A 26,933-nucleotide genomic window follows, 5' to 3' on the forward strand; every position below is an offset into this window, starting at 1 on the left:
ATCTTCTACTCTATTAGCTTTGTGGTGAATGTGTTAGGTTCATGTCTGTCCAACTCTATTGTGCTCCTAGCTGAGCCTGGGCTTAATATTTAGAATGAAATAAATTCACTGAATGAACTAAAGTCAAATCTTTTAATCTGAATAATTTTTCTTCCACATTTTCTTGGGGCATCCCAATTCCCTCAAATTCAACTTCACACCTGACATTCCCAAGTCAGTTGAGCTTTTGCTTGACATTCTAAGGGCTCAGGCCTGAAATGACGGTAATATATCTTTGCTTTTTATGGATACTGAAAGACCAGCCGAGTTCCTCCAGCATTTTGGAGTGCTTTTATTTTGGAGGAAGGCTCCCAGTTTAGTTCATCCTCAGAGTTGATCAATAAGCAATGTATAAGCTCTGCAAAGATAGGACCAACTGGTGGAGTCAGAAAGAAATAGAGCACAGAAACAAGCCCTTTGGTGCACAGAATATGTGCTCACCATCGACCACCCATTTACAATCACACAACATGAATCCATTTTTAAATTCTCCCCTTGGTGGTTCCGACCTTCATTCTGCAGCGAGAGGAGTTATTTCCTGACCGATGATTAGATGATGATCATTAAATGCTGACCTCTGTGGTGATCTCATCCATCAGAAAAATATTGAATATTTTCCATTCAACGTTTGCTGTGATATTTTCCTTCTTTGGTGATCATGTCAGCATTTGACAAATAAAGAGTGAACACAGCATTCCAAACCGTACTCATACACAAACAAGGTAAAAAGGCTCAGGATCATTGACCAATAATCCTAACAAGCTCTTTCCAGTCTTCCCAGCCCTATTGCTTCTTTTTTTTTTAAACTTTATTAATTCATTCAAAATACAAAACATGAACATTATTTTTTTATATATATAGAAAAAAAGAAAAGAAAAGAACCCTCCCCCCCACCTTCAGCCAGCTCTCCTAAGGAGAGCCATAAAGAAAAAAAATTAAGGAAAAATTAAACATACATATCAAGATCTAATCAACGTAAATTCAAATGTAAATATTCTGAGTATAACAACCACTTATTAATAAAAAAACCCTGTAATTATCATGCGAAACATATGTAAATTTTTCCATTATTAAACAATATTTCATCTCGTTATGCCATCTATTAATATCATTCATATTGGTATCTTTCCACGTACAAGCAATACATTTTTTCGCTACAGATAAAGCTAAATATACAAAAGCAAGTTGAAATTTATCTAATCCCAGACTTTTCAGAGATTGCAAACTGCCCAGTAAAAATACTGTCAGATCTAAAGGTATTTTAATCTTATACAGGTATTCTAAAAACAATTGAATTTTCTTCCAAAAAGATTATATTATATATATATATATATATATACATGACCAGACTGCATGAAAAAAAGTTCCAACAGAATTACCACATCTAAAACACAAATCTGATTCATGAAAACCATACATTTTTAATTGTATTGACGTAGAAAATTATAATTAATCATTGCTTAACGTGCATTTATCAATCTAGTTACATTATCATGACAGATATCTAACCAATCATCCTCGGATAAAATAAAACCAATATCCGCTTCCCATTTACTTTTGGATTTATCCCAATGCTTTTTATCCATACCATCCTGTAGTATTTGATACATAGATGAAATAGAACCCTTCTCTGGTACCTTCATAAGAAAAGTCTCAAATTTAGTCATTTCAGGTAAAATCAAAGAGGATCTTGTCCTTCCATACCTTCTGGCAAACCAACAATTTTCACATTATTCCTTCTACTTTGATTCTCCAAGTAGTCTATTTTCCTCTCTAACTCCTTCTCACGTTCTCAGAATTCTATAAATGATTTTTCAACGTTCAACACTTTTTCTGTGTAGAAACCACTCGCTGTTTACATTCCAAAAAAGAAGACTGAATTTTTAAAAAAATCTTCACAAGATGCTTCCACATGTGTTTTAACTGTATTCAATTCTGAACTTATATTAGCATTCATTTAGACCATCTCATTCAGTAAGGGTTGAATGACAGTGTTTAACTGCATATATTATAGCTCAGAAAAGCTCACCCCTGCTTTCTCTGACGTAGTGGTAGAACCAGGTAACTGCAGCTCCTGCTGCAACTCAACAAAAGGCATTTTAGAGGTTTTACTGTGGGTCTCGACTCCCAGCGACGGCAGCCCGACTTCCTCAGGGGGTCCCTGCTGTTCTCTCCCCGCAGCTCATTGTTTTTTTCGCAAAATCATGGAGGAAATCGAAATCTTCATGTTGGAATGCTGCCTAAAGCATTTCAGACAATGGAGCCATCTTCCTGCATGCTCCCTCCATTAAAATCAAAAGGCTTCCAGAATCGGGATCCACTTCTTGGGAACACGCACCTTCCTCCAGAGAATGGGAAATTCCAGCACTATCCTTCACTTGGTGAGTAGTAGACATTTTGTTTTCAGCTCCTACAGGCAGTCTTTATAGTTTAGGCACTGAAGAAATTAAACCTGAGGCTGTAGCAAGTTCTTTAGGCCCCAAATCTTCAGTAGTTCAAAAATGTAACTTCTTCTGCACTTGAGGTTTATTCTTTTTACCATTGATGGCCTTAATACTTTAAACTAAAATTGAAGAAGTTTAAACTTGAAAACAAAGGGTTAAAAAACGGGGACTTAAAAGTCCGGCCAGAGAGGTCAAGATTGCACGTTTAGACTCTACGCCATCTTGCCACGCACCCCCCCTCCCCACAGCCCTATTGCTTCTGCTGAGCTTTCTCTCAGTGCCCTAGCTGGGTTAGGCGTGGCTAATCTTGAGCAGGTCTGAGCCTTATTTCAAAATACTCCTTGTCACTGAGATGGTGTCAGATGGGCTAGTTGGAGGACAGGCAACAGCAAAGACACTGCTGAAATTCTAATGGTGAAGTCATCAATGCTGGTCTCCTGATAGTGGATTTGGGCTACATTATGGCTTCGCATTCCTCAGTCAATGATATCAAGAACCTACTTCAGGATGGATTGTTGAAATCCTCAGACTATCCCATAGGTTTTTTGAACAAGGGAACCCAGAGGCATTTTCTGGCAGCCTGAGCTTTTGTGGTGTGAAGCTGGACTTTGATGCTAGTTCTGATTCCAATTTAGGACGTGAAGAGACTCCTGCCTCACGATAGTAGTGATACCTTGCTTGTCACGCCTGCATGATAGGAGGAAGCAGGCTGGAGAGGATGAGCTCCAGGCACCTTACAAATCCTGTGCCAGTTTGGATCGAGGCAGCTTGTGTTTCCGTTTTTGTTCTGGATTCCAGTCGGTCGTCGTATTGGTAGGAGTTGATTGTTGTTGGGCGAAGTTGGGCAGTGAGTGAGTATGGAGCTACAATGGCTTGTAATTGACCATTGTTGATGTTTTTCCTAATCGTGAATCAAAGTTGCGATGTCATTTATCTTTATGGGATAGTGAATCCCAGTCAGGGTGCGACACTAGATAGAGGTCCCATGCGATGGGTGGACGTTAAGGACACTGTCCCATTCATCACCTCTTCCACTAAAACATCCAGAGAGGCCTCTAGAAATAAAGAGGCCTGGCCTCACATTCACTTGACCATAAAATTGTCCAACCTTTACAAAGCCATGGAATGACTTAATGAAGGAAAACCCTGGTCCTGTTTTGATAAATTTGGCACCAATCCTTGGGAGTAGGTGAACAAGGTGTGTGTATGTGTGTTTCTCAAGTATGAATCTAACATCAGGGTCAAAGTAGAATCGTCTTTTCAATGTTGTTGTTATCTACACTTCTCAGAAAGGAGTTGAGATGTGCTGTGCTCTGAATTTAGATGTGGGCCAAACTAGGGATCAAGGGGAACTCTCCTGCCCTGAGGCATGCCCGTGAACCAGTTGTGTTTTATGATAATGCTGTACTTCCATGGTCATCAGTACTGCTTCCAGGTCATTGATAAGCAATTATATTAAATCACTAGAAAGAAATGACATAGGGTCAGATGGGGAGAATCCATGTGGGGTGAGTTAAGAAATGGCAAGGGTAAAAAGGACTCTATTGGCAGTTGCATACAGGCCCCAAACAGCATCTGGGAAGTGGACTACAAGTTATGATTGGAAATAGAAAAAGCATGTCACGGATCCGTTATAGAATTGCAAGAATGTGAGAAGGAGTTAGAGAGGAAAATAGACTATTTGGAGAATCAAAGTAGAAGGAATAATGTGAAAATTGTTGGTTTGCCAGAAGGTATGGAAGGACAAGATCCTCTTTATTGTTTTAAAGACTGGATCCCACAAGTACTAGGACAAGAATTTTTTTTCTGAAGGCTTGGTACTGGAAAGAGCTCATAGAGCTTCAAGAAGAACACCTTTACCTGGTCAACCACCGAGACCTGTAATAATTTGATGTTTGAATTATTTGGATAGATAAGCAATACTTCGACTGGCAGTGCAAAATGCGAGAAAACGACAAACTCCGTTATTGATTCAGAATAGCAGAGTTTTTTTCTATCTTGATTTGAGTCAAGAGGTCATTCAACGTCGACGTCAATTTAATCCAGTTAAAGAAGTTTTGTGGTGTAAAGGTTATAAGTCTACTTTTCGCTATCCGGCAGTGTTGAAGGTGTTTCATGGAGACTATCAATCTCGGTTTTTTGAGGATGATCGTGAAGCAATTATTTTTGCTGATTCATTGCCAGATATCAGAGGACAAAGACGTAGTCCACCATTGTCTCCTAAAGAAAAATCTGGTTGTTCTGGAAACGGAAGAAATGGCAGAAATGAGAAAAACAGGAATGGAAAGAGTCCAACTTCTTTTGAAATTGGATCTCCAAGTTTCGAACCTCTTGGATGAATAGAAGAATCTTCTTATTCTTATTTTACTTTTTATGCTGGGGAGGAAGAGATTTGTTCTAGGTTCTATTAGTCATCAGCCACTCGTGGGTGATCCACACCCAAATTTTGTTTAGGGATTACTACCTTTTGGTAGTTTTTTTTTGGGGGGGGGGTTTGTTAATTAAATTTTTTTATTTTTATTTATTTATTTTTATTTTCATTTTATCTAGCTTTTAATTGTGATATTTTTTCTCCTATTGGAGGGCCTATATACGATGATTTGAGTTTTCATAAAGATATTATTGGTCTGTAGTAATATTAGTAGATATATTAAAGTTGAGGTTTGCTACTTTTAATGTTCGAGGTTTAACAGTCCAATTAAGTGTAAAGATGAGGGATAGGTATGGTATTGATAAGAACTCTTTGTTTCTTTATTATTAAGTTTGATCTTTGGTAAAACGTGTGTTTGATAGCGATATGAATTTACCTGAAATGACTAAATTTGAGACTTTTCTTATGAAGGTACCAGAGAAGGGTTATATTTCATTTATGTATTAAATATTACATAAATATGTATGGATAAAAAGGGTTGGGATGGATGGATGGATGGATATATGGATAAAAAGGGTTGGGATAAATCCAAAGGTAAATGGGAAATGAGAGCTCGCCATATAACACGATCTTGGGAAGGCGATGGTCCTCCATTCTGGAGACGTGACCCATCCAGCGCAGCTGGATCTTCAGCAGCGTGGACTCGATGCTGTCGACCTCTGCCATCTCGAGTACTTCGACGTTAGGGATGTAAGCGCTCCAATGGATGTTGAGGATGGAGCGGAGACAACGCTGGTGGAAGCGTTCTAGGAGCCGTAGGTGGTGCCGGTAGAGGACCCATGATTCGGAGCCGAACAGGAGTGTGGGTATGACAACGGCTCTGTATACGCTTATCTTTGTGAGGTTTTTCAGTAGGTTGTTTTTCCAGACTCTTTTGTGTAGTCTTCCAAAGGCGCTATTTGCCTTGGCGAGTCTGTTGTCTATCTCATTGTCGATCCTTGCATCTGATGAAATGGTGCAGCCGAGATAGGTAAACTGGTTGACCGTTTTGAGTTTTGTGTGCCCGATGGAGATGTGGGGGGGCTGGTAATCATGGTGGGGAGCTGGCTGATGGAGGACCTCAGTTTTCTTCAGGCTGACTTCCAGGCCAAACATTTTGGCAGTTTCCGCAAAGCAGGACGTCAAGCGCTGAAGAGCTGGCTCTGAATGGGCAACTAAAGCGGCATCGTCTGCAAAGAGTAGTTCACGGACAAGTTTCTCTTGTGTCTTGGTGTGAGCTTGCAGGCGCCTCAGATTGAAGAGACTGCCATCCGTGCGGTACCGGATGTAAACAGCGTCTTCATTGTTGGGGTCTTTCATGGCTTGGTTCAGCATCATGCTGAAGAAGATTGGAAAGAGGGTTGGTGCCAGAACACAGCCTTGCTTCACGCCATTGTTAATGGAGAAGGGTTCAGAGAGCTCTTTGCTGTATCTGACCCGACCTTGTTGGTTTTCGTGCAGTTGGATAATCATGTTGAGGAACTTTGGGGGACATCCGATGAGCTCTAGTATTTGCCAAAGCCCTTTCCTGCTCATGGTGTCAAAGGCTTTGGTGAGGTCAACAAAGGTGATGTAGAGTCCTTTGTTTTGTTCTCTGCATTTTTCTTGGAGCTGTCTGAGGGCAAAAACCATGTCAGTAGTTCCTCTGTTTGCGCGAAAGCCGCACTGTGATTCTAAATGAACTGAAGGTAAATAAGTCTCCAGGACTGGATGAGGTGAATCCACAGGTTCTGAAAAAAGCTTTGTATATTGTGGAGACATTGGAATTGATTTTCCAGAAATCAATAGGCTCTGGCATGGTTCCAGTGGATTGGATAATCACAAATGTAGTTCCACTATTTAAGAAAGAAGAGAGACTGAAAAAAGGAAATTATAGGCCTATTAGTCTGACATTGGTATTTGGAAAGTTATTGTAGTCAACCCTCGACAATGAAGTTATGAAATACCTTGAGGTGCATGACATGATAGGTCCAAATCAGCTTGGCTTAATGAAGGGAAGATCCTGCCTGACTAACCTACTGGAATTCTTTGAGGAAATCTCACGTAGGATGGACGAGAGGCTGTGGATGTTGTGTATTTGGATTTTCAAAAGTCCTTCAATAAGGTGCCACATAAGAGGCTGTTTAATAAGATGAGAATCCATGGAATTACAGGAAAGATTTTAGGTTGGATGGAGCATTGGCAGAAAGGGTGGGAATAAAGGGATCCTATTCTGGTTGGTTGCCGGTTACTAATGGTGTTCTGCAGGGGTCAGTGTTGGGGCCTCTTCTTTTTGCAAAATATATTGATGAGTTGGATTATGGATTGAATGTTTTTTTTTGTGGCGAAATTTGCAGATGATACCAAGATAGGTGATGGAGTAGGAAGTGTTGATGAAACCAAAGAGACTTTCAGTTTTAGTTTTATATTTTGGAAGAGGGCATAAACAGGCTGATTATTTGGATGGGAGAAAATTCAAAATTTGGAAGTGCAAGGTCCTCGTGCAGGATATCCTGCGCCAAGTTGGATTGGCAGTAAAAAGTGAATGCTATGTTGGCATTCATTTCAAGAGGAATAGTGTATAAGAGTCTCCCTCTCTTTGGCTTGGCTTCATGGATGAAGATTTATGGAGGGGTAATGTCCACGTCAGCTGCAGGCTCGTTTGTGGCTGACAAGTCCGATGCGAGACAGGCAGACATGGTTGCAGCGGTCGCAAGGGAAAATTGGTTGGTTGGGGTTGGGTGTTGGGTTTTTCCTCCTTTGTCTTTTGTCAGTGAGGTGGGCTCTGCAGTCTTCTTCAAAGGAGGTTACTGCCTGCCGAACTGTGAGGCACCAAGATGCACGGTTTGAGGCGATATCAGCCCACTGGCGGTGGTCAATGTGGCAGGCACCAAGAGATTTCTTTAGGCAGTCCTTGTACCTCTTCTTTGGTGCACCTCTGTCATGGTGGCCAGTGGAGAGCTTGCCATATAATATGATCTTGGGAAGGCGATGGTCCTCCATTCTGGAGATGTGACCTACCCAGCGCAGTTGGATCTTCAGCAGCGTGGATTCGATGCTGTCGGCCTCTGCCATCTCGAGTACTTCAACGTTAGGGATGAAGTCGCTCCAATGAATGTTGAGGATGGAGCGGAGACAACGCTGGTGGAAGCGTTCTAGGAGCTGTAGGTGATGCCGGTAGAGGACCCATGATTCGGAGCCAAACAAGAGTAAAGAGGTGTTAATGAGGCTCCAGGGGGCACTGGTGAGACCTCATTTGGAGAACTTTGTGCAGTTTTAGGTCCGTTATTTAGAAGGGATGTAATGACGTTGGAGAGAGTTCAGAGATTTACCAGGATGGTTCCTGGAATGCAAGGGCTAACATATGAGTAATATTTAGAGGCTCTTGGACTATATTTGTTGGAATAAAGAAGAATGAGAGGAGATCTCATAAGACCCTTCAACACTTAACGTCTCACAAAATTGGCGATTCAGTATCCTGGGATAGGAATTGAGGTTTGGCTTTTCACACTTGACCACTCCTAACTAGGACACTGAATGCTTTCACACTTCCAAGGAGCCATCCCTGGGGTTAAGACTGTTTGTTCTATTTTCTACCGTTGATGTCATGACACATCAAACGATGGTGAACCTGCCCTAAATCCTGATCAATGTATTATGATCTTATATTTGAACAAAATTAATCATGCCTAATTATAACATAATTAACAACAACAACAGACTCGCCAAGGCAAATAGCGCCTTTGGAAGACTACACAAAAGAGTCTGGAAAAACAACCAACTGAAAAACCTCACAAAGATAAGCGTATACAGAGCTGTTGTCATACCCACACTCCTGTTCGGCTCCGAATCATGGGTCCTCTACCGGCACCACCTACGGCTCCTAGAACGCTTCCACCAGCGTTGTCTCCGCTCCATCCTCAACATCCATTGGAGCGCTTTCATCCCTAGCGTCGAGGTACTCGAGATGGCAGAGGTCGACAGCATCGAGTCCACGCTGCTGAAGATCCAGCTGCGCTGGATGGGTCACGTCTCCAGAATGGAGGACCATCGCCTTCCCAAGATCGTGTTATATGGCGAGCTCTCCACTGGCCACCGTGACAGAGGTGCACCAAAGAAAAGGTACAAGGACTGCCTAAAGAAATCTCTTGGTGCCTGCCACATTGACCACCGCCAGTGGGCTGATAACGCCTCAAACCGTGCATCTTGGCGCCTCACAGTTTGGCGGGCAGTAACCTCCTTTGAAGAAGACCGCAGAGCCCACCTCACTGACAAAAGGCAAAGGAGGAAAAACCCAACACCCAACCCCAACCAACCAATTTTCCCCTGCAACCGCTGCAACCGTGTCTGCCTGTCCCGCATCGGACTTGTCAGCCACAAACGAGCCTGCAGCTGACGTGGACTTTCTACCCCCTCCATAAATCTTCGTCCGCGAAGCCAAGCCAAAGAAGAAGCTTTATGTACAGCACAGTTTGAGCTCTTCAGCCCCTGTTATTGTTGTGCCAACCTATATAAACCTATATAAGGGACTGTGGGAAAGTGCTAACAATAAATAGCAATAGTGGACAATTTTTAAAAAGGGTGGGAAAGTTGGTAGCACTATCGCGTACAATTTATAAATACTATGGGAAAAAGCAATGGTGGGCCTGCCCTCCCAGAATGCCACGTGGCAGAGAAAGGGCTGTATGACCGGCTGCATGAATAGACCATTTATGCCATTTATGCCGCATGGTATTCTGGAAAGTTAGGTCCGCTCTTGCTTTTTCCCACGGTCTTTATAAATAGTCCAATGTAGCACTACCAGTTTTCCCACACTATTTAAAAATTGTCTGCTATTGCTATTTATTTCCTCTCTCTGTGACTTTCCCACAGCAAAGTTCATACTTTCATTTTAATCTTTTCTTCCTGCACTCATGCAGGAACTTGAGTCATTTCAATCCACAATGCAATTACCCATTTTACACTTGCCTGACTGTAACACCGGCATCTGTGGACACCAGGGATTGTACAAGGGGTTGAGGCTGTCAATCCCTGGTATGAGATGATGTCAACTGATGCCGGCATTGAGCTGATTTTGCTTTCACACTTGGCATTGGAGAGACCGATTGGCCATTAATTCCTGAGATCACTTGCAAGTGTGAAAGGGGGTATAGAAACATATTGAATGCTGAAAAGATTGGACAGAGTAGATGTGAATAAGTTGTTTCCCTTGATGGGTGAATCTAGGACAAGAGGGGACAGTCTTAGAATTAGAAGTTATTCATTTGAAACAGATGAGGAGAAATTTCATTAGCCAGAGGATTGTGAATTTGTGGAATTCGTTGCCACATTCAGCCTGATCATTGGGGGAGTTTAAAGGGGAGATTGACAGGTATCTAATTAGTCAGGGAATCAAGGGATATGGGAAAAAGGCAGTAAATTGGAACTAGAAGTGAGAACAGTTTAGCATAGACTCAATGTTCCTTTATCTTGCAAACTTGTGATTTTTTTATTTTAGAATCCATACTAAAATGCACAAATAGCCAAGGTGGACCTTGATTCCTTGGGTTACAAATGAAGGTCGCTGAAGTACTTGCCTCGGGATGTGAGAACTGGACGTGTGCACTGATTTGTAACAGCCATGAGTCTGATCTTGTTAATCATTTACTGCCCAGTCTTTGTCTTTTCATGTCCTGAGCAGGAACAGCAATCCACCAACAACTACACTTGAAAACTTACAGCTAAAGCTTCATGCGGCCAGAGACAAGTGTTTTGTAGACACTGGATTCTGGGGAGGTGTTGTCCCTGGCAATCAGGTGAACCTCTTAAAGTATAATTAAATCTTCACTGTTGACTTGGATTTTTCCCTTGTCCTCTGGTCACTTTAATTAGGATTTTTTGGGCAGAGTGGAATTTAGAAGCATCTGAATGATTCTGGTTTGAAATGTAATGTTTAAATTTGTACCATCACTTGCACGAGGTGACAAAATACATTACAAAGTGGTGATAAATCACTTCTAAGCACCAAAAAATATGATAAATTACTGCAAAATTTGAGGATGTTATACAACAAATGTAGATTATAATCATGGCACTCAGACTGGTAATTCTTCTGACATATCTCTCGAATCTGGTCTTCTGAAGAAAGATAGTCTGAACAAGAAGATTGGTTTATGGGACAGGTGGTAGGAAATGAGGATTTTAATGCTCAATGCAATTGTAAACTATTCCCAAAATTTCTGGACCAAATGCTTCAGTTGTGTTCTAAAATAATGCTCACCAGCACATTTACAAAACCGATAGTGTGCCAAAGTTTATTTCAAGCCGTTTTAGCTTTGCTGAACTCATTTGCTTTAATGTCAGACGTGAACTCAATTAAACAATGCAAACAAAAAAGGAGTAAGGATATTCAAAAGCAGAGTTTAAACAAAGCTATGCTGCAACTGAATATCAACTTTACAAAGCATCACTCTTTGCTGTTTTCTGCTATACTTTCAGTTTGCACTCCGCCCCATGATTGAAGTCGGGATTCCAGGATTCAAGTGCTTCCTCATTCACAGTGGGGTGGACGAATTTCCTCATGTTACTGAAGCGGATCTGAGAACATCACTTGCTCAACTGCAGGGGACAGGACGGGTACTAATGGTAAATATGCAATCACTTAACTGTGCCCCTCCCCTCCAACTCTTATCAATAGCTACATAATCTACTCACAGTATACCATTTCCCCTCATGGCAAAAAGGTCCAAGCGTTTGGTCCATGACAAAAATGCAGATTGGACTCGTGCAGAAATGTAAGAAAGCTGTACACAGTTATCAGACATACAGAAATCCAATCTCAAACACAGGGTTCTGTTTGAGGGCCACTGAGACAGAGAATTATATGCTGCAGACATTAGTTAATAAGTGATAATGTGAAATACTGTCCTCTGTAAATATGACTGTGGAAATGCAGACCAGAGTCCCATAGATTTGGAAACTATGGAGAGATAGATCCAATGCGAAGTAAAGCCCCACAGATGGGAATTGTCCACTGGATAGGCAGAGCCAGTTCTGCGAATTCAATGACCATGGAGTTCAGGTTACCCTCAATGCTGCTGGTACGACCACAGAAGGTGGCCTGCTCTGTCACTTTAATGCAGGGGTGGCCAAACATTTTAGGTTGTGGGCCACATACAGAAAAAAAATATAAAGGAGTCACAGGCCAAACATATAAAGCCCAGCAGTTTTCAACCAGTTACAATGCAAGAAATGATGTTTTTAGACCATGCCATTAAATTCATTTTTTATCAAAATAACAATTCAACATGACTGAACAGTTTAACTAATTGACTGATGTGTTCACATATTACAGTGGACATTTCTGTATCTACTGTTCTTAATTTAAATTTAAATTAATACAATAAAAGTCTTTAAAACTATAATTAAAAAAACAGTACAAAATAAAAACAAGAGAAAAGATCAAGAAAGGGACAAGGCCGTCTCCAACATTTCTCCACAAATCTATGAATGCAGTTCATGGCCCAAATGTCCACCTTAATGATTATGATGCAATATGTATATCTGTAGAGAGGTGACTAAAGTCAACAGATTCCTTATCAAACACACTTCCCCTTGACTTCTGTGAAAAAGTATTCATTTTCCCACTCCCTTGCTATTTTCCACCTTTTCGGTTCCACCATGTTTAATCAACTGAGGTATATTAAAAAAATTATCCAAGTTAAGCTTTTTAAAAAAACTTGATGTGTTTTTATCAATGAGTAACATTGCAACAGTCAGTTGAGTTTTGTTCAAATTGGCAGCGATATCTAGTGTTGAAACTAAGAAGTGCAATGTGCATACAGTGCAATTTATTGTTAGAGATTATGTTCTAATGGGTCAGATTCCATTTTATCTTTAAAGATCACCCTAGGCCACTTAAAAATAGACAATAAGCCACAGTTGGCCCGGGTGCCATAGTTTGGCCACCCCTGCTTTAATGGGAAGAACATCACAAACTTCAGTTTGTCACTCCTAGAACATTATTTGCAGTAAAGGTTCGACTCTGTGCGATAATATGATTGTTTAGGAGATAACCCACATCTCCAGCACCTATGCCTGAAGAAGAAGTCAGCTGCAAGTGTCTGAGTACATCAGGTATCTGGCATTAGAATGCCTTTTTGATGAGATTGGGAAAAATGGGATTTTGTCGCCCTTCCTTCAATTAAAGTCTCGAATTAAAGTCACTGCTGCTTCAGGTTTCCCACTCTCACTCTGCATAAAATGAATTCCAGATATACCCCTGTAGCAAGTTGCAGTCGTTCCAGTAAGTTGTAGAAAAATGTAAACTGATGGCAATAGCTGGACACCCATAACTAACAGTCCCTTTTATTTTTCAACGAATTACAAATAATGATCATTGATTAATTTAATTTAAACTCAAGATTTACTCTCATATTAAAACAAGAATCTGAGTGGGACACAAGTCCAGCTGCTGATCATAGCTCCAGGTCCCTGCCTGACAGCTGGTGTTGTCTGTGTGGTGTTTGCACCCTTCTTTCTTTGATAATGTGGTATTCTGGATTCCTCTGGCCTCCCACGGTTGTGCAGGTGGGTGTGTTAACTGGCCACTGGGAATTGTCTCCAGTGTGTAGTTGAGAGGTTGAATCTGCAGAGAGTTGTGAGGGGAAGAACATAGGATTAGTGTAACTGGGTACCTGATGGTCAACATTGGCTCAGGGGGCTGAAGGCCCTGTTTCACTCTGTCTGATTCTCTGACTTCCCGAAGATTATTCCAAAAGTCCCATTCTTGTTAGCCCAAGATATGGAGAAAGTAGAGGAGCATTTCACACAAAATATCTGATATTTACTTTCTTCATCAGTTCCATGCAGAGAAAGAGCTGGCGCATGTGAAACCTCCATTAAACGGTAAGTGCAAAGAGATGGAAGAATTTTGAGATTGACCATGAAAAGATCAAGCTGTCAAAAAAAAAGTTTGACTGGAATAGATGGCTTGTGATTATGTGATATATCATCTCAAATCAGCTACCGGTGTGAATATTATGACAAGTGCCAACTCATCTCAATGGAGAAGCTACGTTCACCTCTGAGTCAGCCAGTGGAGGCTTCACCTCAAAACATAATACCTAATCTAGGCTCCTATTTCACTGCAGTACTGAGAGTGTGGCGTACAGTGAGAAGTATCATCATTTTGATGACAAACTGAAAGAGTTCATTTCTGTCTTCCTAATGTGATATAAAAAAAAGGTAAACGTTCTCCCCCTTGCCCTGGCTAATACTGATTGTCGTTTGTCTTGAGATGTAACTTTGCCTCTTAGATAGAGACAACAATGACTTGCATTGAAATAACATATTTCCTGATCTCAAAGATTCAAGCATTACACTCCTGTGGATATGAAGTGATATCCACATGACCCACTATCAAGTGAAAATGACTGTGCTGATCATCTTTGGAGAAGTGTGTTTCCCCCAAAAGGAAATGCACAAATTTGAGCAGCATCCCCATTTACAATATTTACCAGCACAAAACATGTTTCATGATCACTGTTCAATGCCACAGAGCAGAAACAATTCTGTGATTCTTTTTACTTCTCCAATAATTGAATTCCATAGCTGCACATTCTTTTCTCTTTCTTTGGCTTGGCTTCGCGGACGAAGATTTATGGAGGGGGTAAATGTCCACGTCAGCTGCAGGCTCGTTTGTGGCTGACAAGTCCGATGCGGGAAAGGCAGACACGGTTGCAGCGGTTGCAGGGGAAAATTGGTTGGTTGGGATTGGGTGTTGGGTTTTTCCTCCTTTGCCTTTTGTCAGTGAGGTGGGCTCTGCGGTCTTCTTCAAAGGAGGTTGCTGCCCGCCGAACTGTGAGGTGCCCAGATGCACGGTTTGAGGCGATATCAGCCCACTGGCGGTGGTCAATGTGGCAGGCACCAAGAGATTTCTTTAGGCAGTACTTGTACCTTTTCTTTGGTGCACCTCTGTCACGGTGGCCAGTGGAGAGCTCACCATATAACACGATCTTGGGAAGGCGATGGTCCTCCATTCTGGAGACGTGACCCACCCAGCGCAGCTGGATCTTCAGCAGCGTGGACTCGATGCTGTCGACCTCTGCCATCTCGAGTACTTCGACGTTAGGGATGAAAGCGCTCCAATGAATGTTGAGGATGGAGCGGAGACAACGCTGGTGGAAGCGTTCTAGGAGCTGTAGGTGATGCCGGTAGAGGACCCATGATTCGGAGCCGAACAGGAGTGTGGGTATGACAACGGCTCTGTATACGCTTATATTTGTGAGGTTTTTCAGTTGGTTGTTTTTCCAGACTCTTTTGTGTAGTCTTCCAAAGGCGCTATTTGCCTTGGCGAGTCTGTTGTCTATCTCGTTGTCGATCCTTGCATCTGATGAAATGGTGCAGCCGAGATAGGTAAACTGGTTGACCATTTTGAGTTTTGTGTGCCCGATGGAGATGTGGGGGGGCTGGGCTGGTAGTCATGGTGGGGAGCTGGCTGATGGAGGACCTCAGTTTTCTTCAGGCTGACTTCCAGGCCAAACATTTTGGCAGTTTCCGCAAAACAGGACGTCAAGCGCTGAAGAGCTAGCTCTGAATGGGCAACTAAAGCGGCATCATCTGCAAAAAGTAGTTCACGGACAAGTTTCTCTTGTGTCTTGGTGTGAGCTTGCAGGCGCCTCAGATTGAAGAGACTGCCATCTGTGCGGTACCGGATGTAAACAGCGTCTTCATTGTTGAGGTCTTTCATGGCTTGGTTCAGCATCATGCTGAAGAAGATTGAAAAGAAGGTTGGTGCGAGAACACAGCCTTGGTTCACACCATTGTTAATGGAGAAGGGTTCAGAGACCTCATTGCTGTATCTGACCCGACCTTGTTGGTTTTCGTGCAGTTGGATAACCATGTTGAGGAACTTTGGGGGGCATCTGATGTGCTCTAGTATTTGCCAAAGCCCTTTCCTGCTCACGGTGTCGAAGGCTTTGGTGAGGTCAACAAAGGTGATGTAGAGTCGTTTGTTTTGTTCTCTGCACTTTTCTTGGAGCTGTCTGAGGGCAAAGACCATGTCAGTAGTTCCTCTGTTTGCGCGAAAGCCGTACTGTGATTCTGGGAGAATATTCTCGGCGACACTAGGTATTATTCTATTTAGGAGAATCCTAGCGAAGATTTTACCTGCAATGGAGAGCAGCGTGATTCCCCTGTAGTTTGAGCAGTCTGATTTCTCGCCTTTGTTTTTGTACTGGGTGATGATGGTGGCATCACGAAGGTCCTGAGGCAGTTTTCCTTGGTCCCAACAAAGCTTGAAAAACTCATGCAGTTTGACATGCAGAGTTTTGCTGCCAGCCTTCCAGACCTCTGGGGGGATTCCATCCATACCTGCTGCTTTGCCACTTTTCAGTTGTTCGATTGCCTTGTCTCATCCTGGGTGAGACATATAAGCTGCACATTAATGATAACATATATATACCAATAACTTTTTACCACTATGTGTTTCATCTCATATTGGGTTTAGGTGGAATGTATTAATTCTTCAATTTACGTATTTTCTTGGAATAGTCTGCAAGATGTCTTCCAGTTACATTAGTTCCTTTCTACCACTGGATCTACAAAGACACAACATTTGATGCTATTGTCTCTCTCTAACGATGTGTTTCTCACTGTATCACAGTGCTCTAATTCTCAATCAGTGGTTCCAGCTCCATCCCTGCATTTTACTGTCCAGCCTTCCATGTATGTCCCCATATCACCACTGCCTTCTCTTCTTCTCTGTCTCTCCCTGTACCACCATCTCTTCAAAATGCCTCCTTCTTGCCTCTTCCCATTCTTTACGAAAGTCACCAGTTCTTTTTCCCCTCCGTGTCTCATCACTGCTCGTCCACCCCAGCTCATGTTTTTCTCTTTCACTTGTCACTGCTGGTCTCTCTCTGTGACACGAAAGTTAAAGGTGTTGTTTCTTTCTTTGGCTTGGCTTCGCGGACGAAGATTTATGGAGGGCGTAAAAGTCCACATCAGCTGCAGGCTCGTTTGTGGCTGACAAGTCCGATGCGGGACAGGCAGACACGGTTGCAGCGGCTGCAGGGGAAAATTGGTTGGTTGGGGTTGGGTGTTGGGTTTTTCCTCCTTTGCCTTTTGTCAGTGAGGTGGGCTCTGCGGTCTTCTTCAAAGGAGGTTGCTGCCCGCCAAACTGTGAGGCGCCAAGATGCACGGTTTGAGGCGTTATCAGCCCACTGGCGGTGGTCAATGTGGCAGGCACCAAGAGATTTCTTTAGGCAGTCCTTGTACCTTTTCTTTGGTGCACCTCTGTCACGGTGGCCAGTGGAGAGCTCGCCATATAACACGATCTTGGGAAGGCGATGGTCCTCCATTCTGGAGACGTGACCCATCCAGCGCAGCTGGATCTTCAGCAGCGTGGACTCGATGCTGTCGACCTCTGCCATCTCGAGTACTTCGACGTTAGGGATGAAAGCGCTCCAATGAATGTTGAGGATGGAGCGGAGACAACGCTGGTGGAAGCGTTCTAGGAGCCGTAGGTGATGCCGGTAGAGGACCCATGATTCGGAGCCGAACAGGAGTGTGGGTATGACAACGGCTCTGTATACGCTTATCTTTGTGAGGTTTTTCAGTTGGTTGTTTGTCCAGACTCTTTTGTGTAGTCTTCCAAAGGCGCTATTTGCCTTGGCGAGTCTGTTGTCTATCTCGTTGTCGATCCTTGCATCTGATGAAATGGTGCAGCCGAGATAGGTAAACTGGTTGACCATTTTGAGTTTTGTGTGCCCGATGGAGATGTGGGGGGGGGCTGGTAGTCATGGTGGGGAGCTGGCTGATGGAGGACCTCAGTTTTCTTCAGGCTGACTTCCAGGCCAAACATTTTGGCAGTTTCCGCAAAGCAGGACGTCAAGCGCTGAAGAGCTGGCTCTGAATGGGCAACTAAAGCGGCATCATCTGCAAAGAGTAGTTCACGGACAAGTTTCTCTTGTGTCTTGGTGTGAGCTTGCAGGCGCCTCAGATTGAGGAGACTGCCATCCGTGCGGTACCGGATGTAAACAGCGTCTTCATTGTTGGGGTCTTTCATGGCTTGGTTCAGCATCATGCTGAAGAAGATTGAAAAGAGGGTTGGTGCGAGAACACAGCCTTGCTTCACCCCATTGTTAATGGAGAAGGGTTCAGAGAGCTCATTGCTGTATCTGACCCGACCTTGTTGGTTTTCGTGCAGTTGGATAATCATGTTGAGGACCTTTGGGGGACATCCGATGCGCTCTAGTATTTGCCAAAGCCCTTTCCTGCTCACTGTGTCGAAGGCTTTGGTGAGGTCAACAAAGGTGATGTAGAGTCCTTTGTTTTGTTCTCTGCACTTTTCTTGGAGCTGTCTGAGGGCAAAGACCATGTCAGTAGTTCCTCTGTTTGCGCGAAAGCCGCACTGTGATTCTGGGAGAATATTCTCGGCGACACTAGGTATTATTCTATTTAGTAGAATCCTAGCGAAGATTTTGCCTGCAATGGAGAGCAACGTGATTCCCCTGTAGTTTGAGCAGTCTGATTTCTCGCCTTTGTTTTTGTACAGGGTGATGATGGTGGCATCACGAAGATCCTGAGGCAGTTTTCCTTGGTCCCAACAAAGCTTGAAAAACTCATGCAGTTTGGCATGCAGGGTTTTGCCGCCAGCCTTCCAGACCTCTGGGGGGATTCCATCCATACCTGCTGCTTTGCCACTTTTCAGTTGTTCGATTGCCTTATATGTCTCATCCAGGGTGAGAACCTCATCCAGCTCTAGCCTTAGGGGCTGTTGAGGGAGCTGGAGCAGGGCGGAATCTTGGACTGAGTGGTTGGCACTGAAAAGAGATTGGAAGTGCCTCAAAGCAAAGCTCGACGATGCAACCCGCCTCACGGACCCGTCCCCTGAAACCCTCTGGGATCAGTTGAAGACTACCATACTGCAATCCACTGAAGAGGTACTGGGCTTCTCCTCCAGGAAAAACAAGGACTGGTTTGACGAAAACAGCCAGGAAATCCAGGAGCTGCTGGCAAAGAAGCGAGCTGCCCACCAGGCTCACCTTACAAAGCCGTCCTGTCCAGGGAAGAAACAAGCCTTCCGTCGCGCATGCAGCCATCTTCAGCGCAAACTCCGGGAGATCCAAAATGAGTGGTGGACTAGCCTCGCCAAACGAACCCAGCTCAGCGCGGACATTGGCGACTTCAGGGGTTTCTATGAGGCTCTAAAGGCTGTGTACGGCCCCTCACCCCAAGTCCAAAGCCCGCTGCGCAGCTCAGACGGCAAAGTCCTCCTCAGCGACAAGATCTCCATCCTCAACCGATGGTCAGAACACTTCCAATCTCTTTTAAAGGTGTTGTACTTAGTGTAAAACAGCCATTCTCAACCTTTTTTTTTTAGCTATAACCCCCTTTGGACTATAAACTTTTATCGGCCCTGTGAAGTAGTCAAATTTTGGTTTCCTCTATATTTCTCTCCTATCAAATGCATAAAAAGTAAAACATTTAGGTTACATTATTGTGCTGTGGCCCCCAGGGTGGGGGGTGGGGGATGTAGAGAGCGCCATTGAGAATGGCTGGTGTAGAGGTTGTCATAGGTTACAGGAGGATATTGTCAGGATGCAGAATTGAGTGGAGAAGTGGCGGATGGAGTTCAATCCAGGCAAATGTGAAGTGATGCAGTTTGGATGGTGGAGTGCGTGGTTAATGGCAGGATACTTCAAGAGCTGTGAGGTAATGTTGCAGCTTTATAAAACTCAGGTTAGACAGCTCTTGGAATATTGTGTTCCGTTCTGGATGCCACATTACAGTAATGATGTGAAAGTTTTGGAAATCTGTAGAGCAGATTTACCAGGATGTTGCCTGGATTGGAGAACATGTCTGATGAGGCAAGTTTAATGGAGCTAGGGCTTTTCTCTTTGGAGTGAAGGAGGATGAGAGATGACTTTATAGAGGTCTAAAAGATTATGAGAGGCATAAATAGGGTGGACAGCCAGCGCCACTTTTCCAGTCGACAATAGCAAATTTCAGAGGACATCTGTATAAGGAGGGGAGGAAAGTTTAGGGAAGATGTCAAGGTTATGTTTTATTTTACACAGAGGTTGGTGGGTGCGTGGAATGAATTGCCAGTAGTGGTGGAGGCAAGACAAATGGGGAAATTTAAAAGAATATCAGACAGGCATGTGGATGCAAGAAAACTTGACAGGTGTAGATGATAAGAAGGTTTAGATTGCTGAGTTGAGATATATATATATATATAATACACACACACACACACACACACACACACACACACACACACACACACACACACACAGATCAGCACAACATCGTGAGCTGAAGGGCCAATAATGTGCTATAATCTTCTTTGGACTGACCGTACAGCAATCAAGAAGAAACAATGTGATTTCAGTGAAAGGGAAATTCCTTCTCGACTTTGATGACAGAAATCTATAACAGGGCAGATAGGATATGGTTAGATTTCCAGTAGACATTCAATAATGCGCCACACACAGGAACAGCGCGGTTAGCGTAGCTGTTAGTGCAATGTTAATATAGCGCTCGTGACCCGGGTTCGAATCTGTCACTGTCTATAAGGAATTTGTACGTTCTCCCCATGTCTTTGAGGGTTTCCTCCCACCTTTCAAAACGTACAGGGGCCTGTAAGTTAATTAGGGTATTGGGCAGCATGGGGTCGTGGGCCAGATGGGCCTGTTACTGTGCTGTATGTCTGTGATAGTGCAGATTCTATCACCAATGTGTATATGCACATATGTACAGATGGTCGTGTAGGATGACTGTGATTGGCTGAGAGTGTAGCCACACCTACTGCCAGGTCTTAAAGGATTGCTCTTAGCCAGACCAGGTCATTCTGGATTAGTCGACCTACTTGTGATATGCTCCAGTCTTTTAGTTAATAAAAGCCTTGGTTTGGATCAACAAGTCTTTGGTTCTTTTGACGCGCACTACAATTTTATTAACTAAAAAAATTTTGAAGGGATGGAGCATATGCTACGGCTGGAACGCCTCAACATCGACCCACAGTCAGCTACAGCCTCAAATGACTTTAAGCACTGGGTGAGGTGCTTCGAAACAGACTTACAGCTCTCTCTGATCCTGCTGTGATAGAGGACAACCATTGACTATTAATATTGATGACTATGGTGTCCCCAAGAGTCTACCAGAATGTCCAGGACACGACCACTTACGTTGCAGCCATGAAGGTGCTGAAAGAGCTCTACGGGTCTATGCTCGGTACAAACTTGTTACAAGGAGGCAACAGCCCGGTGAGTCCTGTAAAGCTTATATTCAGGGACTAAGGGCAATGGGCAGGGACTGTGCCTGCACAGACAGAACTGCTGCAGAGACCACAGATGATTCATTCAGGATGCCTATGTGGCCGCGGTTCAATCGAACGGGGGAGAAAACCTAGAGGACGTGATCCGGATCGCAGAGATAATGGAAGCTGCGGTCTTAAGTATGGACATGTACTGTCGTGGCTGGACCCCACACTCTAATGTAAGTAGTATGCCCTCTCTCTGCCCTACTACTGCCGGTACGCTGCCCAATGCAACCCCAAAGTGTTATTTCTGCGGGAGGAACAAGCACAGCTGGTCCCAGTGCCAGATGTACCTTGGTAACTTGGCCTGTGGCCACCAAAAGCCGGCAATATAGTTATGAACACAGGAAATTTATCACAAGCGAGGTACACAGACTGCTGAATAAGGGCATTATCGAACCTAGCTCGAGTCCATGGAGGGCCCAGGTAATGGTTGTTAAAAACAGGGAGAAGCCACGGATGGTAGTTGACTACAGCCAGACAATCAACCGCTTCACGCTCCTGGATGCGTACCCCCTTCCACGGATCATGGATGTGGTGAATCAGATCGCCCAATACCATATATTTTCCACCATTGACTTACATTCGGCCTTTCATCAGCTCCCGATCCGCCAAGGTGACCTTCAGCCTTCGAAATGAATGGGCAGCTGTATCAATTCCTCAGGGTACCCTTTGGAGTCACAAATGGCTTCGCGGTCTTCCAGCAGGAAATAGACCAGATGGTGGACCAGAACGGGCTGACTGCTACTTTCCTATATCTGGATAATATCACCATCTGTGGCCATGACACGGAGGATCATGATGCCAACCTCGAGAAATTTTTTCAGACTACAACTCGGCTGAACTTGACCTACAATTTCGACAGGTGTGTCTTCTGGACCACTAGGCTCGCAATTCTAGGTTGTGTGGTGGAGAACAGGATGGTCATGCTGGACCCTGACCGCACGAGTCCCCTCATGGACTTGCCCCCCCCCCACCACCCCCACACCCAGAAAGCACTCAGACGCTGCCTGGGTTTTTTCTCTTACTATGCCCAATGGGTTCCACACTATGCCAACAAGGCACGGCCACTCATCAAGACCACCTCCTTCCCCCTGTCAACCGAAGCCAGAGCAGCCTTCGACTGCATCAAATCGGACATTGCTGCTGCAACGCTGCATGCCAACGATGAGTCCATTCCATTCCAAGTCAAAAGTGATGCGTCTGACTTTGCACTGGCAGCCACTTTGAACTAGGCCGGCCAGCTGGTAGCCTTCTTCTCCAGAACCCTCCAGCGTCCTGAGAGCCAACACTCCTCTGACGAGAAGTAGGCCCAGGCCATAGTCAAAGCAGTACGTAATTGGAGACACTACCTCACTGGCAGGAGCTTTACACTGCTGACCGACCAACGTGCGGTCTCCTTCATGTTTAGCAATACCCAGCGAGGTAAGATCAAGAATGACAAAATCGGCAGGTGGAGAATCGAGCTCTCCACCTTTAATTATGACATAGTGTATCAGCCAGGTAAACTCAACGACCCACCAGATGCGCTTTCCATGGGGGACTTGTGCCAACATACAACTGGACAGGCTGTGGAAACTCAACAAGGAGCTCTGTCATCCAGGGGTCACTAGGTTCGCGCACTTTGTCAAAGCTCGCAACCTGCCCTACACGGTCGAGGAGATTTGCTCCATGACCCGAGCCTGTCCAGTGTGCGCTGAGTGCAAGCCCCACTTCTTCCGTCCGGAGAACACTCACATCATCAAAGCCACCCGCCCCTTTGAGCATCTCAGCTTAGACTTCAAGAGGCCCCTACCGTCGACCAACCGTAACATCTCCATCCTTACGGACATCGATGAGTACTCCCACTTCCCATTCGCTGTTCCCTGCTCCTCAGTTATAGAGGCCCTGCACAGCATCTTCGCCATCTTCAGGTACCTCAGTTACTTCCACAGTGATAGGGGTCCTCATTTATGAGTGCAGAGCTGCGGCAGTACCTTCTGGAGCATGGTATTGTTTTGAGCAGGACCACCAGCTATAACCCATGCAGTAATGGGCAAGTCGAAAGAGAGAATGCTACCATCTGGCAAGCGGTTACACTTGCCCTCCGACCCAAAGGTCTCCCCACCTCTCGCTGGCAGGATGTGCTCATGAGTTCCCTACACTCCATCCATTCCCTCTTATGCACCCCCATAAAAGGATGTTCTCTTTCCCGAGGAAATCCAAGTCAGGTACGACCATACTGGCATGGGTCACGGTTCCCAGTCCAGTCATTTTACGATGCCACGTCCGGTACTGGGTGACTCGGCTCCATGCAAACCCGTATTATGCCTACGTTGAGTACCCGGACGGACGCGAGGGACCTAGGCTAAGCCAGATCAGGCGCAACAATGCCTTTAACCCAACCGCCCCCTATTCCTTCTCCCCCAGGTCATGTACTTGAACAGAGGGACCAGCACCACCCCACCAGCTCAGGCCAGACTGTCGACAGCGCCGTTGGGGAATTGAGCGAAGCAGTGGTCACACCCTATGGGTCTGCCGGTGACACGACTCCAGCGACCACAATTCCGGTGCCACGGCAGTCACGCCGGATGGTCAGAACCCCAGCCCCTAACCTCCATCCACCCTGGGGTCGGTTCTCAAAGAAGGGGTGAATGTGATAGTACAGATTCTATCACCAATGCTTATATGTACAGATTGTAGTGTAGGATGACTGTGATAGGCTGAGAGTGTAGCCACACCTACTGGCAGGTCTTAAAGGATTGCTCTTAGCCAGACCAGGTCATTCTGGACTGGTTGACCTACCTGTGATATGCTCCAGTCTTTTAGTTAATAAAAGCCTTGTTTTGGATCAACAAGTCTTTGGATCTTTTGAAGCGCACGACAATGTCTAAATTCAAAATTGAATAAATGTTATTACCAAGGGTGGAATGCCTGGGGTTTGGCAGTAATGTTTTGACATAAATAGAGAAGAAGTCCATTAGCAGAAAAGAGTTTCAGTCTAAATGGTTCAATTTTGGATTTTAATTTTGTAACTTGTCAGATGCCACACGGATCAGAACAGGATCTTTACTGTTTACAGTGTGTGCCAATATAATTTGGATGAAAGCACTGGGTGCTCTGCATACATATTTTGGCGATACAAAAGTAGGTGTGTTAGGAATGTAAGCAGGACATTTAACAATAAGGATATAGATAGCTTAAATGAGCAGCAGGTCTACTGTCAGAAAACATGAGGCTGGCAAAGCAGCTACAGCGAGTATAGGCAATCTCTGTATTAAGGCTGTTTTATTAATGGAAATCCAGACTTACAGAATTTGCAAATCATTTACAGGGCTTGTCTGTATTTTGGAAGATTAATGGAAAAAAGAATAGCTTTCAATACAAGGGATATTTAAATTAGAGAATTATACCTGGCATCTGCACCAGTTTTGTTTCAAGTAAGTACACACTTGTGTTGAAATCAATGCAGAGAAGGTTCACGGGGATGATGGGGGTTTATATATGAAGAGATGTTAAAGAGGATGAGCATTTACTCATTACTGTTCAAAAGAATGAGAGATCCGACTGAAAGAAATAGATACTGTCCAAGATTGGATTCTTTCTCTGGTGTAGACACATTTCAGATTTTGAGCAAGATTGGATCCTTTCTCTGGTGTAGACCCGTTTCAGATTCTGAACAAAATTGGATGCTTTCTCTGGTGCAGACTCGTTTCAGATTTTGAGAAAGATTGGATCCTTTCTCTGGTGTAGATTCCTTTCAGATTTTGAGCAAGATTGGAAGCTTTCTCTGGTGTGGACTCATTTCAGATTTGAGCAAGACTGGATCCTTTCTCTGGTGCAGACACGTTTCAGATTCTGAGCAAGATTGGATCCTTTTTCTGGTGTAGACCCGTTTCAGATTCTGACCACGATTGGATCCTTTCCCTGGTGTAGACCCGTTTCAGATTCTGAGCAAGATTGGATCATTTCACTGGAGTAGACACGTTTCAGATTCTGAGCAAGATTGAATGCTTTCTCTGGTGGAGACCCATTTCAGATTCTGAGCAAGATTGGATGCGTTCCCTGGTATAGACTCGTTTCAGATTTTGAGCAAGATTGGATACTTTCTCGGGTATAGATTCCTTTGAGATTTTGAGCAAGATTGGAAGCTTTCTCTGGTGTGGACTCATTTCAGATTTTAAGCAAGACTGGATCCTTTCTCTGTTGTAGACACGTTTCAGATTCTGAGCAAGATTGAATGCTTTCTCTAGTGGAGACCCGTTTCAGATTCTGAGCAAGATTGGATGCATTCCCTGGTATAGACTCGTTAAGATTTTGAGCAAGATTGGATACTTTCTCTGGTGTAGATTCGTTTCAGAGTTTGAGCAAGATTGGATCCTTCTCTGGTGTCGACCTATTTCAGATTTTGAGCAGGATTTGATCCTATCTCTGGTGTAGAGTCGTTTCAGATTCTGAGCAAGATTGGATCATTTCACTGGAGTAGACACGTTTCAGATTCTGAGCAAGATTGAATGCTTTCTCTGGTGGAGACCCATTTCAGATTCTGAGCAAGATTGGATGCGTTCCCTGGTATAGACTCGTTTCAGATTTTGAGCAAGATTGGATACTTTCTCGGGTATAGATTCCTTTGAGATTTTGAGCAAGATTGGAAGCTTTCTCTGGTGTGGACTCATTTCAGATTTTAAGCAAGACTGGATCCTTTCTCTGTTGTAGACACGTTTCAGATTCTGAGCAAGATTGAATGCTTTCTCTAGTGGAGACCCGTTTCAGATTCTGAGCAAGATTGGATGCATTCCCTTGTATAGACTCGTTAAGATTTTGAGCAAGATTGGATACTTTCTCTGGTGTAGATTCGTTTCAGAGTTTGAGCAAGATTGGATCCTTCTCTGGTGTCGACCTATTTCAGATTTTGAGCAGGATTTGATCCTATCTCTGGTGTAGAGTCGTTTCAGATTCTGAGCAAGATTGGATCCTTTCTCTGGTGTAGACCCGTTTCAGATTTTGAGCAAGATTGGATGCGTTCTCTGGAGAAGACTCGTTTCAGATTTTGAGCAAGATTGGATCTTTTCTTGGGTGCACACTCGTTTAGGATTCTGAGCAAGATTGGATATTTTCACTGGAGTAGACCCGTTTCAGACACTGAGCAAGATTGAATGATTTCTCTGGTGTAGACTCGTTTCAGATTCTGAGCAACATTGGATCCTTTCTCTGGTGCAGACTAGTTTCAGATTCTGAGCACGATTGGATCCTTTCACTGGTGTAGACCCGTTTCAGATTATGGGCAAGATTAAATGCTTTCTCTGGAGAAGACCCGTTTCAGATACTGAGCAAGATTGAATGATTTCTCTGGTGTAGACTCATTTCAGATTCTGAGCAACATTGGATCCTTTCTCTGGTGCAGACTAGTTTCAGATTCTGAGCACGATTGGATCCTTTCACTGGTGTAGATGTATTTCAGATTTTGAGCAGGATTTGATCCTATCTCTTGTGTAGAGTCGTTTCAGATTCTGAGCAAGATTGGATCCTTTCACTGGTGTAGACCCATTTCAGATTCTGAGCAGGATTGAATGCTTTCTCTGGTGTAGACCCGTTTCAGATTTTGAGCAAGATTGGATGCGTTCTCTGGAGTAGACTCGTTTCAGATTTTGAGCAAGATTGGATCTTTTCTTGGGTGCACACTCGTTTCAGATTCTGAGCAAGATTGGATACTTTCTCTGGAGTAGACCCGTCTCAGATACTGAGCAAGATTGAATGATTTCTCTGGTGTAGACTCGTT

At 44.0% G+C, this 26,933-nt stretch overlaps 1 protein-coding gene across 2 annotated transcripts in view; it reads left to right on the plus strand.

The window, feature by feature from the left end:
- Positions 1-26,933, plus strand: part of LOC138743714 (allantoinase, mitochondrial) — a 183,458-nt gene that overhangs the window by 55,247 nt on the left and 101,278 nt on the right. Inside the window, exons 3-5 of one of the 2 annotated variants that reach the window (XM_069899345.1) lie at positions 10,550-10,667; positions 11,350-11,496; positions 13,713-13,758. In XM_069899345.1, coding sequence (XP_069755446.1) covers positions 10,550-10,667; positions 11,350-11,496; positions 13,713-13,758 — 311 coding nt within the window. The remainder of the gene's footprint in view (positions 1-10,549; positions 10,668-11,349; positions 11,497-13,712; positions 13,759-26,933) is intronic. The other variant, XM_069899344.1, reaches the window with a different exon arrangement.

Source organism: Narcine bancroftii, chromosome 9, assembly GCF_036971445.1.
Source record: "Narcine bancroftii isolate sNarBan1 chromosome 9, sNarBan1.hap1, whole genome shotgun sequence".
NCBI classification, from domain to species: domain Eukaryota; kingdom Metazoa; phylum Chordata; class Chondrichthyes; order Torpediniformes; family Narcinidae; genus Narcine; species Narcine bancroftii.